General features: G+C 37.7%; 1 protein-coding gene across 1 annotated transcript in view; it reads left to right on the top strand.

Moving 5' to 3' along the window:
* Window positions 1-16,223, top strand: part of pcdh15b (protocadherin-related 15b) — a 226,217-nt gene that overhangs the window by 52,668 nt on the left and 157,326 nt on the right. Inside the window, exons 3-4 of the mRNA XM_083556764.1 lie at window positions 5,455-5,469; window positions 5,662-5,727. Coding sequence (XP_083412890.1) covers window positions 5,455-5,469; window positions 5,662-5,727 — 81 coding nt within the window. The remainder of the gene's footprint in view (window positions 1-5,454; window positions 5,470-5,661; window positions 5,728-16,223) is intronic.

Below are 16,223 nucleotides of genomic sequence, written 5' to 3'. Positions count from 1 at the left end.
AGACACAACAAACAGCTGTGTTATGCTTCATAGGATTGACGTGCCCAACAGAATGGTTTATTCCAGTACTGCGGTGATTGTCTCGTACCTGTTGACCCCAAAGAAAAGTGGTAAAGAGAGAGAGAGAGAAGCAGCGGAGGATGAGAGTGACCTGAAACAAAATTTATTTATGCTCTCAAATGCAGCTCTATGCAATTATACAACTCTCTCTCTCTCTCTCTCTCTCTCTCTCTCTCTCTCTCTCTCTCTCTCTCTCTCTCTCTCTCTCTCTCGCTCTCTCTGTTATATAAAGGGGAGCAGTTTTCTCAAATCATTAAATGGTGGACATGGTGCACCATTGCGCTGCCTCATTTCCTCATCTATTTACCAATCTGTCTATCCATCCATCCATCCATCCAGCCATCCTTCCAGCTGCTCATTTAGTGTTCCAGCTGACTACTCTACAGTATGTAGGTGCATTCTCTGCTATATGTTGGAGTCCGAAAAGTCTAAGACACTATTCGTCAAACTAAATTATAAAAAAGGAAAAAGATGTCAGCAATAACCTGAAAGAAAGTAGAATCTTAGGAATATTTAAGGAAAGTTAGGAAATGTAAACCTACACCACAGCATACATATCTAACATTCTTCTTCTTTCGCCTTCTTTCATTAAGGGTCGCCACAGCGGATCATTCGTCTCCATACCCCCCTGTCCTCTACAACTGCCTCTTTCAAACCAACTACCTACATGTCTTCCCTCACCACATCCATAAACCTCCTTCTTGGTCTTCCTCTTTTCCTCCTTCTTGGTGGCTCCATCCTCAGTATTCTCCTACCGATATACCCCATGTCCCTCCTCTGCACATGTCCAAACCATCTCAATCGTGCCTCTCTCACTTTGTCCCCAAAACGTCCTTCATGCGCTGTCCCTCTAATAAACTTGTTTCTAATCCTGTCCATCCTCGTCACTCCCAACGAAAACCTCAGCATCTTCAGCTCTGCTACCTCCAGCTCCACCTCCTGTCATTTAGTCAAATATACATAACTAACATACACAATGGAATCAACAACTTGATGCATTTTTATTAGTGCAGAAATTCAATGCATGAATAAATATTGATTCTTGATTTATTTTACAGAACATACATGTCTTTCCTCGCTTGCAATCTCTCTCTCTTTCTGTCTTTTTGCCCCCCCAATTCTATATCATTGGCGTGATCCGCCATTACAAGTTCTAAAATGACTAATTCTGTTTTTTTGGAATCAGGAACGAAGACTTAAGATAGAATGCATAAGAAAATCATAGAAATACTTAACGGAATTTCAGACCATGTTAGTATGCAGCACGTCCCCCCTGTGCTTTAAGCACTTGAGCTTGCACGGATTAAACATGTTTGTGTACAACCTGACGACCCGTGTTGGATCAAAAGCCATCAGAGACTCGTCTGAACGTGCTCTTTAATGGAAGGAATCAGCCTCAAGTAAAAAACCTTAACAATATGATTTCTTTTGCATACAGAAAACGGTTCTGAATGTCGATCTGCATTATATGGTAAAAGTATTGGGACACCAGAGTGTTCCAGTTATATGTGGGTCTTCTCCAAACTGTTACCACAACTTGAGAGGCAGACAATTGTATAGTATGTTTTTAGATATTGTAGCATTTAGGAAGTAAGGAAATGTGCTTTATATTTGTCACAGGTACTTTACAGCATAGTGAAATTCTTTCTTCGCATATCTCAGTGATGTTAGGAAGCTGGGTATCAGAGTGCAGGGTCAGCCATGATACAAGCTCCCCTGGAGCACAGAGGTTTATGGGCCTTGCTTAAGGGCCCCAAGCGTGGCAGCTTAACAATGCTTCTGGTCAGTTTCCTGGAGCCATTTTCCCTTCACTTGAACTAGGAGACCTGAACCTGTGCACAAAGCCAGCTACGTGAAGATATGCGTTACATGGGTGGAATGAATTTGCATTGAAACAAGAAACAGGTGCTTGTTTGTGTGTGTGTGTTTGTGTGTGTGTGTGTGTGTGTGTGTGTGTGTGTGTGTGTGTGTGTGTGTGTGTGTTTGAGATCAGTGATATGTGATCCCGACATGGAAGGGCAGTGGCTGCTGGGAAATGTAGTCTATGGTCAATACTCCTGAAAGTTTGCTACTTGAGGTCCGGATCTTCATGTTCTGATTTGGGTTTGTTATTATTTTTATTTATTTTTCTAAAATATGAAAAAAAAAAAAAAGAAACATACACATACAGTGAGTAAAATAAGTATTTGAACACCCTGCTATTTTGCAAGTTCTCCCACTTAGAAATCATGGAGGGGTCTGAAATTGTCATCGTAGGTGCATGTCCACTGTGAGAGACATAATCTAAAAAAAAAATCCAGAAATCACAATGTATGATTTTTTAACTATTTATTTGTTTGATACAGCTGCAAATAAGTATTTGAACACCTGAGAAAGTCAATGTTAATTTTTGGTACAGGAGCCTTTGTTTGCAATTACAGAGGTCAAACGTTTCCTGTAGTTTTTCACCAGGTTTACACACACTGCAGGAGGGATTTTGGCCCACTCCTCCACACAGATCTTCTCTAGATCAGTCAGGTTTCTGGCCTGTCGCTAAGGAAACACGGAGTTTGAGCTCCCTCCACAGATTCTCTATTGGGTTTAGGTCTGGAGACTGGCTAGGCCACGCCAGAACGTTGATATGCTTCTTACAGAGCCACTCCTTGGTTATCCTGCCTGTGTGTTTCGGGTCATTGTCATGTTGGAAGACCCAGCCTCGACCCATGCTCTAACTGAGGGAAGGAGGTTGTTCCACAAAATCTCGCAATACATGGCTCCGGTCATCCTCTCCTTAATACAGTGCAGTCGCCCTGTCCCATGTGCAGAAAAACACCCTCAAAGCATGATGCTACCACCCCCATGCTTCACAGTAGGGATGGTGTTCTTGGGATGGTACTCATCATTCTTCTTCCTCCAAACACGTCTAGTGGAATTATGACCCAAAAGTTCTATTTTGGTCTCATCTGACCACATGACTTTCTCCCATGACTCCTCTGGATCATCCAAATGGTCATTGGCAAACTTAAGACGTGCCTGGACATGTGCTGGTTTAAGCAGTGGAACCTTCCGTGCCATGCATGATTTCAACCCACGACGTCTTAGTGTATTACCAACAGTAACCTTGGAAACGGTGGTCCCAGCTCTTTTCAGGTCATTGACCAGCTCCTCCCGTGTAGTTCTGGGCTGATTTCTCACCTTCCTTAGGATCATTGAGACCCCACGAGGTGAGATCTTGCATGGAGCCCCAGTCCGAGGGCGATTGACAGTCATGTTTAACTTCTTTCATTTTCTAATTATTGCTCCAACAGTGGACCTTTTTTCACCAAGCTGCTTGGCAATTTCCCCGTAGCCCTTTCCAGCCTTGTGGAGGTGTACAATTTTGTCTCTAGTGTCTTTGGACAGCTCTTTGGTCTTGGCCATGTTAGTGGTTGGATTCTTACTGATTGTATGGGGTGGACAGGTGTCTTTATGCAGCTAACGACCTCAAACAGGTGCATCTAATTTAGGATAATAAATGTAGTGGAGGTGGACGTTTTGAAGGCAGACTAACAGGTCTTTGAGGGTCAGAATTCTAGCTGATAGACAGGTGTTTAAATACTTATTTGCAGCTGTATCATACAAATAAATAGTTTAAAAATCATATATTGTGATTTCTGGATTTTTTTTTTTTTAGATTATGTCTCTCACAGTAGACATGCACCTACGATGACAATTTCAGACCCCTCCATGATTTCTAAGTGGGAGAACTTGCAAAATAGCAGGGTGTTGAAATACTTATTTTCCTCACTGTGTATGTATTTATATATATATATATATATATATATATAGTATGTTTTGTTTTGGTTTTTTTTTCATTTTAAACAATATTTACAACAAATTCATAACACGGCAAACAGCATGGCGCTTATGGGTGACTGCTTCTTTTGAGTCAGCTAGTGAACAATAAAAGAAAGCAAAAAAGATTGATTGACAGAGAAGTGAAGGTCAGAATCAACAGCTGATCCTTTCACTGTTTAATTGAATAACAAAGCGTGCAAAGTCTTTTCTCCACACCATATTGCAAAAAGATACAGTACTGTGAGAAACTAGTTTTAGGTTCAGGTCAGGTCAAGTCCAGTAGGCTTTTACTGAATAGGGGATATAGCATACAGTAAAAAGAAACAACATTCCACCAGGACCAAGGTGCTAGATTAAACAACACGAACACAAACACACTCCTTTTCCCAGCAACCACTGAAGCCACCCAACATGGCCGACACCTTTGGCATCTCTCAATGAACTCACTCATGTCCTCGCCCCGCTTTCCACAACTAAATGAGCTCAGGTGTACCCAAACCCATTATCTCCTCCTTAGATGATAGATAGATAGATAGATAGATAGATAGATAGATAGATAGATAGATAGATAGATAGATAGATAGATAGATAGATAGATAGATAGATAGATAGATAGATAGATAGATAGATAGATAGATAGATAGATAGATAGATAGATAGATATCTAACCCTCTAGTATGCTTTTTAATTTTTCTTACATCTTACTCTCTCTCTCTCTCTCTCTCTCTCTCTCTCTCTCTCTCTCTCTCTCTCTCTCTCTCTCTCTCTCTATATATATATATATATATATATATATATATATATATATATATATATATATATATATATATCTATCTCTCTCTCTCTCTTTCTCAAATAGCTGTATATTAATGGCTTAAGCCTTCACTGCTAGTTCTGAAATGACATTGGGACTAGCAAGTCAGGCTTGAGATTAAATGCGTAAAAAAATTAGTTCTACACAAAAGAGCAATTTAAGAAAAATGTCTGACAAATGTCTTGAACTGAAACATGTGAGCAATGTTTTGCGGTGTGGTAATTGTGGTAATAAGCAGAATAATTGACTACGGCCTTTGAGTTATAAGAAAATGAATGCACAGTCGAGGTGGAACAACCTCTCCGCTTCACATCATGGCTGCATTACCACCTTGAGTGTGCATTATTTTTCTAATAATTCATAATAATCTTAACACCATGGCATTTCATGCATCCAATCATCAGGACATGAATTATATTTTTATATATTTTTTTGTTTATAAGTTCCTGTATTCAACCCTTATTGAAATCTTGTAATTGCAAAGGTCAATCTGATGTGGATTTGGTTCGTACACCATTCTGTGTCATGAGTGCAGAATGATGTGATAGTGTGCGAGAAATCAGTAAATGAAATCAGTGATCAGGACACTTTAAATCACGTTTATGTTTTATTTAACGCCTCAAATACCATTGAGTCTAATTTCTCAGTTTGTTAACATTGCAGGACTTAATAAATAAATCAAAGTTGTTGATTAATAGAGAAAGGTCACTCTGTTTTCTTTCTCTTTCCCCCTGTTCCTGTGATGGCCCTGTTTCCACTTACAGACTGGCAGTATGAGGGTAAGTCTGTTATTCATTCTTCTTTTCATCTTGTGCATCTCCTGTCTTACCTGTTCTAAGAAAAGTACCTCTACCAATAGAACCTATGTCCATGTGACGGCCATGCTGCTTTAGCAATTTGAAATGCTAGCCAAAAGTAGCCAAATAGTAGCTGTATTAAGAAATGTATTATCTGTTTCTCTTCCAAACCAGAGTGCAAGCTCTCCAGAAGTGGTCCACCAGCCACCATAGTTGCCATAGATGAAGAGAGTCCAAATGGTAAGCCCTTTGTTTTCATGACTTGCACTATTAAAGCACATCTGTTTGCCATATTAACTCCATTACTGCATTGCTGAAGAGTTTGGTTTTGAAGTGGAGACCTTTGCAACCGGGCAAGTTGGCAAGTTCTACCAGCCTTGAAAGAGATCATGTGATTTTGAATTTATCGTATAAATGTAAGAAATGTTTGTCATTGTTATTCACAGCTTTCCATCTAATAAGTTATTTATTTCTGGAAAAAAAAAGCAGAATAAATTACCTTGGATCCTTTTCATGTTCATTGCAAGGAACTCTCAGCTTAAGCTTTACCCAGACTCATGTCATTTATATTTAAAAAAAAATTTTATAAATGATATATGCTGCACGAATGACAAATGTTCCAGTTGTGGCGAACCTCGTTCCTCGCCTTTTTATTTTTAAGTCTCTACTGAACATCACAAAGGCTGCCGCATGAGATGTAAAACTAAAAATCCAGAGCCCTTTATGAAACACTTCTTTTTCCCCTCTCTTTCTCTTGCTAGTACTGTAATTGGGCATGGGTATTACCAAACTGCTCTATGACTATGCTTAGAGAGCTGGGGTTTAGCATTAGCCAAGGCACGTAGAATGTTTTTTAAAGCATTCAAGACAAGGTTTGGGGTCAGAGCTCAAGGTTAGCCATGACACAGCACATTCTGGACCAGAGAAATTTAAAAGCATTGCTCAGGGGTCCAATAGCGCTGGAGTCTAACCCTCAGACATTCTGATCAGTCTTAAACATGCTCTGCTACAAGCTGTATAATGTAGTGGATGCCCAAATTCATGAGCTATATTTCAGCCTGTAGCCCTGATGCAGCAGTGAAAATCTCTTTGGATTATCAGATTTTATGTGATCAGTTACAAGGGTCACTGATTTTATCTATTATGTATTTTGTTCTAGAAACCATTCTGCCATTTAAACAGAAACACCACACAAGCTAAATAACCATGCAGCTGATCCATCCCTGCTATTAGCTGGCTAGTTTAGCATCAAGCAATTATCATGGTTGCTAAGCTAACAGTTAATTGTAATTGGTAATGATTCTGGCTGGAAGACGGGATGTATCTTTTTTGACATGCATTCCAGTAAGAGATTTCAAAACATTTCACAGGTATCCATTAGACTAACTGACTGTGTGAGCTAACACTTGGCAGGATTAAGACCTGACAGCCAATAATTCACAAATTCTCTTAAGTTTTCCTGTAAACCCTGCCTTGGGATTCACCGAAAAAATAAAATACAATACAATTCTATACTCTTTTCACTGAAGACACAAAATTACAACACGGCAGTTTTTTTTGACTGAGGTTTATGAACATCAGTGAAAATAGGAAATGTCTTTAAGGCTACAGCACTAAATGTCCAAGCCAGGTTTCACCCCTGGTTTTAACTAGAAATACATAGTACATTATGTTTTATCAGAAATATGCAGTATTTCTTAAATTCTATTTTCCAAAATGGATTAAATCCAGTAGCATTATTTAAACCACCATGACCATAACCACTCATTTCTAACAAGCCACTGGTAAACACTGGAAAATAAACACCTGCTGCTTGCACCCCTGGGATCCCAGTCCTAGTTTAAACCTAGTTTATGGAAATGTGTCACTGGACACAAAAAGATTTCCTGGATTCTCATTTCATTCAGAATAATCTATTTATATTTGGTTCCTCAGACCGGAAATTTGCATTTTGTTTACTAAACCACTGAAAGAATGGAAATTAATGTGAATGCTTCACTCCCAGTATTCCTCAATAAAATGGATTGTGGCTGCTTTTTGTGCCACATTTTGGAAAACTCCACTCCAATGCATATTGTTGTTGAATAGAAGCTCTACACTCTTGGGCTAAACCCAAAATGGCAACAATATGACACCTTTGATGGTTTTAATAACAAATCATTCTTCCAAAAATGAAACCAATGCTTTATTGAAACTAAGTTGGCCTGCATCAAGCAAAGAAAACAACTGAGGAGATAAAAAAAAAAAAACTGGGTTAAGAACTGTTCAATGCATTATTAAAACCTGGAAAGACAGTGGTGAAGCATCATCTTCGAGGGAGAAATGTGTTCGGGAAAAAAAAAAAATCTTGTATGATTGTGAATGGAGATCATTTAAATATTTGGTGAAATCAAATTGTGGAAAATAAAAAAGGAACAGTAGAATTCACAGTGATGTTTGATAGTGAAATTAACAGCATTTGCATGTAACAATGTGAAGAGAACTCTGTTTGGACTAAACAGCGGTGTAGCCTTAAGAAAACCACCTATAAGTGAAAAGGTTTGCTAAGAAGAAAAATCTGATAAGAAGCATAAAGAAAAGGACAAATAGAAAAAGGTCATGTGGTCTAAAAAGTCAAACTTTACCCTGGCCCAGAGTGATGGGCACATCTGGGTAAGAAGAGAGGAGGAGGAAGTGATGCACCTATCATGTCTATTGTCAACTGTACATGTCTGTGTGGAAAATGTTTTGATCTGTGGTTGCTTTTAGTTGATCAAGTCTAGGTTCAGCAACGTTATGAGCCTTAAAAAATGACCAAATTTACCATCAATGGATTTCTTTTTCCCTGATGGCACAGACTTATTCCAAGATGACAATGACAATGCATTCATCTGGCTCAAATTGTGAAAGAGAGTTTCATAAGGCATCATTTTCACACATGGATTGGCCACCACAGAGTCCAGATAACTCCATTGAGAATCTTTGGAATGGGATGAAGAAGACTTTATGCACTGTTCTGACTCTTCCAGCTTCAATGCAAGATCTTGGAAAGAAATGAATGCAACTGTGGATTGAAATAAATGTTGTGGCCTTGCAAAAGCTTATTGAAACGACAGCCCAATGTAATATTAGTGTGCAACTTTTATTTTGGCCAGCCAGTGTCACATGTTCTACACCAACAAGCTGAATAGAAGTGCAAAAGGTTCTAAACTTAGAGTTGTAAATTTGTAAGAATCTGCTTGGATCCGATTGATTCCCAATATGCATCGTCTGAACTTTGTGTTTGACTTGCAGTAATTAACAAAGTAGACACAACTTCTTTGGTGTGGGAAATTCATTAAGCACTTCACACAAGACCAACTGTGGATCAGCTAATATATTATAATACTCAGAGGTTTAACACACCATTTCTGTTGTTTTTTTTTTTACTTGAGGGAGATGTTAAAGAGCACTTAATTCAGAGAACTTTGCTGCCAGCCAAACCATCAATTCACCATCATTTAGTCAGTCTACTGATGACATCAGATGCCTAAGAGGTTCCAACACAAAGTAAAGGGCACCTTGTCACATCCGATAACTTCATGCAAGTTGTATTAGATTTTTTTATTATAAAGTATTTACAGGATTGTGGTTATTAGAAGGATTGACGAATGAATGAGAAGAATCAATGAGAAGACCATTGTGTGTTACCTATTTAGCAGTTTTATGCTTATTAATCACGTTATAATCTATAGTATGGAAACCTGGTATAAAACTAAAAAAGACTCTTGAGGAGCAGTAGTATTTTTAAACTATTGCATTAACTCATATCTTTTGATTCCATTTACCGAAAAGATTTGGCTTTAAATTCAAATTCGAATGTTCCCGATTCCGAGCACCGTTCAACAAGGATTATTTCCATAAGTTACATCAGTGCAGGGTAGTTTTGCTAGAGTGGTCTCGAATGAGAAAACGAATGTAATAGAAAAAAAAAATGCTGCAAAGAGCCATTAGTCATTTTTACACATTCTTGTATAGCAGATTGGTATCAAGCTCATAACACACAATATCAAAGTCTTGTTTTTGACTTTGTCTTACACACATTTCAAAGTACTGCCCCAAAAATATATAATTTCTTGCTAAAAGAGGGGAGATTTGAACAAACCACATGCAAATATTAGCCGAGATGACATCAGTGAGTCAGCAGATCCTATAGGTTTATTCACCTTGTCTGTTTCTTTCATTTACGAATGACAATTACCAGTGTGTGATTTTAGACCAATACTGTTTAGTAACTTATTCCACCTCAATTGACAATAACAGAGTCACTATTTTCCTGTTTTGAGTTTGGTAGGAAAAAAACAGCTCACAGTTGGATCAACAGTCAATTGACATTATATTTATTATGTAAAGTCATCACAGATCATTACATAACCAAAGCTTCCGATTACGCTCCGTGCTGTGGACCAGTGATATTCACATTAAAGTCAGGTACTGATGAAGGTGAGGTGAGGAGGCCTGGGATGCAGGCATTGTTCCAATTCATCCCTAAGGTGTTCAACAGGGTTGAAGAAATAGCTCTATAACAGGCCACTCAAGATCTTCCACTCCAACCTATGTAAAGCATATCTTCATAGAGCTGCCATTGTGCACAGAAGCATTGTCATGCTGAAACAGATTTGGGTCTCCTAGTTCAAGTGAAGGGAAAATGTAATGCTAGTGCATCCAAAAACACCCTATACAATTGTGTGCCTCTAATTTTGTGATCTGGGAAAGAACCAGTTTCTAATGAATGAATTACTCATTTGTTTGCTTTATTCACAACCAACAAGTACTAGTTTGTTTAAATTGTTCACACAACTAGTTCCTGCTGTTTGTACAGAATCAGTAACATTTCATTTAGATTTAACAGCAAGTCATGTTCAGTAAGCATTCTGTCAGTATTTTCAGCCAATCACAGCTCCAATACAGCTCCTAAAAGCGTCACATTTTTAATACGGACTTCAGTGAATACAAATATGAAATAAAGCATAAACAAGAAAGATTTCTTTGTTTAAAAGGTTCGTTTAAAATCCTGATTTGTTTACGAACGAAACACCACTTAGCCTGAGTGATGTATGTTTGCAGAAGTGATCATATCTCTGAGATTGTTGACTAAATGAGTAATAGTTTGTGCAAAAACTTGTCTAATGCCTGTTTTATTTTGAGATTTCTGTTTAGCATCTACATTATTTCCCCCATTATTCTCCTCCAATTCTACATCTAGTCTCCATTTGCTCTTCTGGGAAGATGTTCCACTAGATTTTGGATTGTGCTTGTAGAGATTTTTGCTCATTCAGCTCAATGGGTTTTGGTAAAAGTCAAGTCAAGTCAAGTCAAGTTTATTTGTAAAGCGCTTTTCACAACAGACATTGTCTCAAAGCAGCTTTACAGAAAACAACAGTGAAGGTGAATGGTGTGCGTTTGTCCCTGATGAGCAAGCCGTGGCGACAGTGGCAAGGAAAAACTCCCTTAGATGATATGAGGAAGAAACCTTGAGAGGAACCAGACTCAAAGGGCAACCCATCCTCATATGGGTGACATCAAGAGTTTGGTCATAAATCTTTCAACAATACAGAACAACGAGGTGGGACGTGACTGGGGCTGGCCAAACCTCAGGATGCCTCGGGATGGGGAGAGAAAGAGAAGCAGTGGAGAGGAATTAGCGTAGCTGCTGTTCATGATATTAACAGCACAAGTTGATAATGTGCATGTAATCATATATTCTGGAGCACAAGGTTGTGATGTGATGTGTGTGATGTGTGTTATGTGTAGGCTTTGCTAAAAAGATATGTTTTTAATCTACACTTAAACTGGGAGAGTGTAAAAGCAGGTAATGATTTAAGATGAGCAGGCCTGGGGTGCAGTCAGTGTTTTAGTTCATCCAAAAGGTGTTGAAGAGAGTTGAGGACAGAGCTCTACACCAGGCCACTCAAAAGTTTCCACTAGAAACTCGGGTTAATCCTGGAATAGGTTTGAGTTTCCTAGTTCAAGTAAAGGGAAACTTGTATGCTTTGTTTGCTACCATTTTATGCAGGTTTGAGGATGAACAGTGGCACTTTGTATATGCTGTGTCATATCATAGTCTGCAATAAATTGCAAATGATTTGACTACAATTATATAATACATTTTTAATTCTATCAAATATTTATCTACTTCTGGCTGTCGGGAAAAACTGCAATTCAAAGTTGAATAAAATCGAAGAAAAAAAAATATTCATTTGGAAAGAAGTGTTTTATTTAATCTCCTAAAAAAAAATTAAAAGCTTCTGGATGTAAGATTTGAGAATATAAGTGCACCAGTTTCTTGTGGAAAAATGCTGCCGCACGACGCATCAATTTCATGTCATTTTAAGTCTACGAGTGAACAGTAAAAAAGAATAAGAGCTCCAAGCAACCCCAAGGCCTGACCGAGTGAGCTAGCTATAATACAGCGTTAAGACTAAAACTCTCCTGTCCAGTCACCAATAAACGCATGTTTGGTGCTCAATCTGCGTTAATCCATGTACTCGTATTTTATTGTTCAATCTGTGTATTTTGTATTCTAGCCTGGCAAAAAAAAAATCATGAACTTGATAGTGTTAGCATTCTAGCTAAATATCAGAGCAATAAATTGAGCTAGCAGAGAACCTGGATGACTTTCTCATTCTCACTTTTTTAATTGAATTTTTTATTAATATTTTTTTTACATTGTGCAAATAAATAACTAAAAAAAACAGTCTAAGAAGGAGTAGGCCAGGTTTTCAATTCACTGCAAGTAATATTCTGTGTAAATAAAACATTATAATATCTATGGTATAAATGATTAAATAATTGCAATTATTAATCTATTAAATGATTACAAAATTATAACTGCATATGTGACAAATTAAAAAAATAATGTAGAATCTATTACAAGAATAAATCAGTAAGAATCATTATTATATTTGTCTTCCCACGAAATCAAAGAACATCTAATCTCTTTGAATTTTATAGTAATACAAATTTAAATGAAAATGTAACATTGAAATGAAAATCTAACATTGGGATGTGACTTTTTTTTTTATTTATAACACAACCATTTTTTATTTTTTTTTTTTTTTTCAGGAATTTTCCAGATTTTTTTCCAAATTTAGTGTAAAGCAATTCCCACCCACCAATTAACTCTCCCTTCTTTATTTATCATTTTTTTAAGAATAGCCTTTATTCTTACAGCACAGTGAAATTCTTTTTTCGCATATCAGAGCGGAGGGTCAGCTATGATACAGCACTCCTGGAGCACAGAGGGTTAAGTGCTTTGCTGTGTGGAAGTGTTGAAGCTTTGCAATGCCGGGGCTTAAACCATCAGTATCCCAGCGCCTTAACAACTGCGCTACCAACCCCCCAAATGATCCAGAAGAAATAAGGCTTTCTCCGAGACTCATGAATCCGGCTGTGTCACACTGAAAACACGTGCAATCCTCCCCCTTCCGCATACACGAACTTACATGCGCAAACAACTGACCAGTGTTGCTATGATTGACAGGGAAGTGAGAGCATGCCACTCAGGAGCTTTTAAAGCAAACCATTTCAGCTTTAATGAGGATGTCCTATTTTTTGTCTGGAGCTTGACAGTTGTGACTAGACTAACATGTTTAAAAACATTTTTCTTTAAGCAAAACCAAACTTATTACAGATTTCAATTTGTTGCATATTTGCTTTCAAATTGATGTAGGATTAAAGCAATGGATGATGAAAAAAAAAAAACAGTGAAGAAGAATAATAATGTTAATATGTGCATGACAAAGAATTGGTGTCTCAGAGGAAGCACATTTAAGCTTTCAACCCCCAATGGTGGTAAAAAAAGGCCCACATTCGGAGTTTCTTATTTTGTAATGAACATTTCAAAATAATGTCCTATGAAATGCTGTTATTATAAGTTTCACTCTTCTAGATAGATGTTCTACTAGATTCTAGATTTCTTGTGGGGATTTGTGTTTGTTCATCCACAATTACTATAGTAAAGTCAGGTACTGATGAAGGTGATGTGATGATGCCTAGGGTGCAGTCAATTAATCCCAAAGGTGTTCAATAAGAAAGAACTTCATAACAGGCCACTTAAGATCTTCCACTCCAACCCATGTAAAGAATATCTTCATGGTGCTGGCTTTGTGCACAGGGGCATTGTCATGCTGGAACAGATTTGGGTCTCTTAGTTGAAGTGAAGGGGAAATTTAATGCTGCTGCATCCAAAAACAATACAATACTATACCATTGTGTACCTCTAACTTTGAACCACAAATGACTGCAAAAGTCAGGTGTCCCAAAACTTTTGTCTATATAATATATTAGATATATGCCCTTATTTTTTATATATATAATAATATATATATTTTCTTATAGTTTTCTTTTCTTCCATATAATTTATTTACAAGGTTTGTAGTGAGGTGTGAGCTAGTACACAGGTTTATATTTTTACGAAAGAGCTAGGGAAATGTCGCAGAAATACCAGGACAAATAGTCTTTTTCAAAGACAGCACAGCAGTGTGTTGAAGGAAATTGAAAAAAAAAAGTTCATGGGAGTTTTTTTTTTTGTATACAAAGCATTGAGGCATTTTCTTTTGCAAATGCACAGCTAACTAAGCATCTCTAAATGCATGCTGTGCATAGTTTTCATACATCATAAATGATAAATATTGCTGTTTCTGCATCCCATCTCGGATTTTTAGCTCAGTGGTAACAGATATGGACTCGATAGGAAGGCAAAATTGAAGCGGTAAGGACAACAGCTTGGACCTGAAATGACGCGTTTCGTTGCAGCCATCTGATTAACGCTATGCCGAAAATAAGTTTAAAGGGCAAAAAACATGGTTTGTGTCGAGCCTCTGAGAGAAGTGGAAAATTGGTTTGTTCAGTCAGCGGAGCTAATATGCAGAGCAGGTTCTCTTCGCCGTCAGAGAGATAAAGGCACAAATGACCTGCGCGTTTGCCTGTTGCATAAGTAATTTCCGTGGAAGGATATTATATCTCGTAGAAGCTTGCTTTCTGCTCTACAGCAAGGAAAGTGCAGGTTGAGGAGTGTTGATTATTATGCATTAGGGCACATATTTTAGGTCTGCACATACGGGTAAGTCTGTTTGCAAACTCCATCTCCGTTGTAATGGTTCTCAGTGGTTCTCGAACAATGGGTTCCACAGAATGATAAAGATTCCTTATTGCTTCTCTTTTTCTGTTTTTAGGTTTTATACAGGAAATCCTAGTTCAGCCTTTGTATGAGAATTGTTCTATAGGTAACGCATCTTTCAAAGGGCAGAGTTTCAGTACTCCATTTATGACTGCTAAGTGCTTACATTGCCGCAGCAGTTTTAGCATTCTGTCTCATGCCTTGTGCCTTTTCCCCTCGAAAATAGCCAGAGTTAGGGCTGCTGAAAGGCTTTTATTAAAAACGGAACAATTTCATATCAATTGGCGAGGCGCATTAAAGTGTCACCGGATGAGGAGGCCCCAATAAAAACCCTGTGGAATCAAATCTTATTCCTGCTGCCTGGCTTCTCATCTAAGCACTTTCGCTTAGCACCTGGGACAGTGACAGAATTATTACGTTCAACCCCGTAGTACGTTTCTCATCAGCGGGGTTCTCATTTGTGTCATTTGTGCCCTGTGTGAGGCTATGAATGTCAAGGGGGAGGATGGAATAGCAGGATTGACTTAAAGATGGAGGTCAGATCTGTTTGGGGAATAGATTAACTGCCAGACTGCACTAAAGTATATCCCTTAACCAGCCTGGAGAATGTCCAGTGGTCAGCAGAGCAGGTCTGGCAAGCACAAGGGGTCTTTTTGAGCGCTCACAACGAAATGATGGTGATGAAGAGCGATGTGTAATGAATATTTCGACTGACTCGCCTAAGAGACATTAGCTCTGACATTAGGACAGAAGAAGTCAGCTATTGATCCTCTTTTGCTAAAAGAGTGCGTAGAGAGCAAAGGCCTTGAATCGATTGGCAAATGCCTGAAGGTTGTTGAGAATACTTTAAGAGTCATGTTCCGAGTGGCACGGGTTTAGCGTGTTATGGGAGTCATGCAGATCAGTATATTCCTTTTTGCTTTTTTGTTGTTTTGTTGTCTTGTTTAGTCTTCATCATCCTGGGCTGTTTTCCCAAATCTCATAAAATTTTGGCTACTCACCCTAGCTTCTGATCCTCTTCACTTCACTCATTTTGAGGCAGAGCACTGACTAAATATGCCTACAAACCAAATAATTATAAATGTTAAATGTGCCAACACTCTAAATATTTTGTTGAGTGTTCAAAAAAAAAGTTCAATAGTAAATGGGTCATTTTAAAAGTTTTTTATTTTAACTCATTAAATAGAAACACATACATATAGCAACTTAATTTATTGGATAACCATTGACATTATATCCATAATTGAAAAAGCTATATATTTTAATTCAGTTGAAATTATTTATTTATTTATTTATTTATTTATTTATTTATTTATTTATTTATTCAATTGTCTATTCATTTATTTATTTTCCAGAAAAATAGAAAGGAAGAAATGTATCCAATCCCATTCTTTGTTCTGTTTTTTAATGCTATTTATGTGAATAACGTTTCTATAAAATATTGTATCTTAGATTTTCTGTAATTTCAGTAGAGTCCGAGGGCTCCCTCTTTTTTTCCTGCATCAATCAAGGAATTTTTTTTATGCCTTTTAATCATGGTCACAACCATACTATACCTCTTCCTTCTTCTCTCTGTCTCTCTCTCTCTCTCTCTCTC

This window comes from Silurus aristotelis (assembly GCF_946808225.1).
Source record: "Silurus aristotelis genome assembly, chromosome: 12".
Lineage (NCBI taxonomy): Eukaryota > Metazoa > Chordata > Actinopteri > Siluriformes > Siluridae > Silurus > Silurus aristotelis.
The sequence above is the reverse complement of the archived record's forward strand: the minus strand, read 5'-3'. Positions and strand labels throughout refer to the sequence as shown.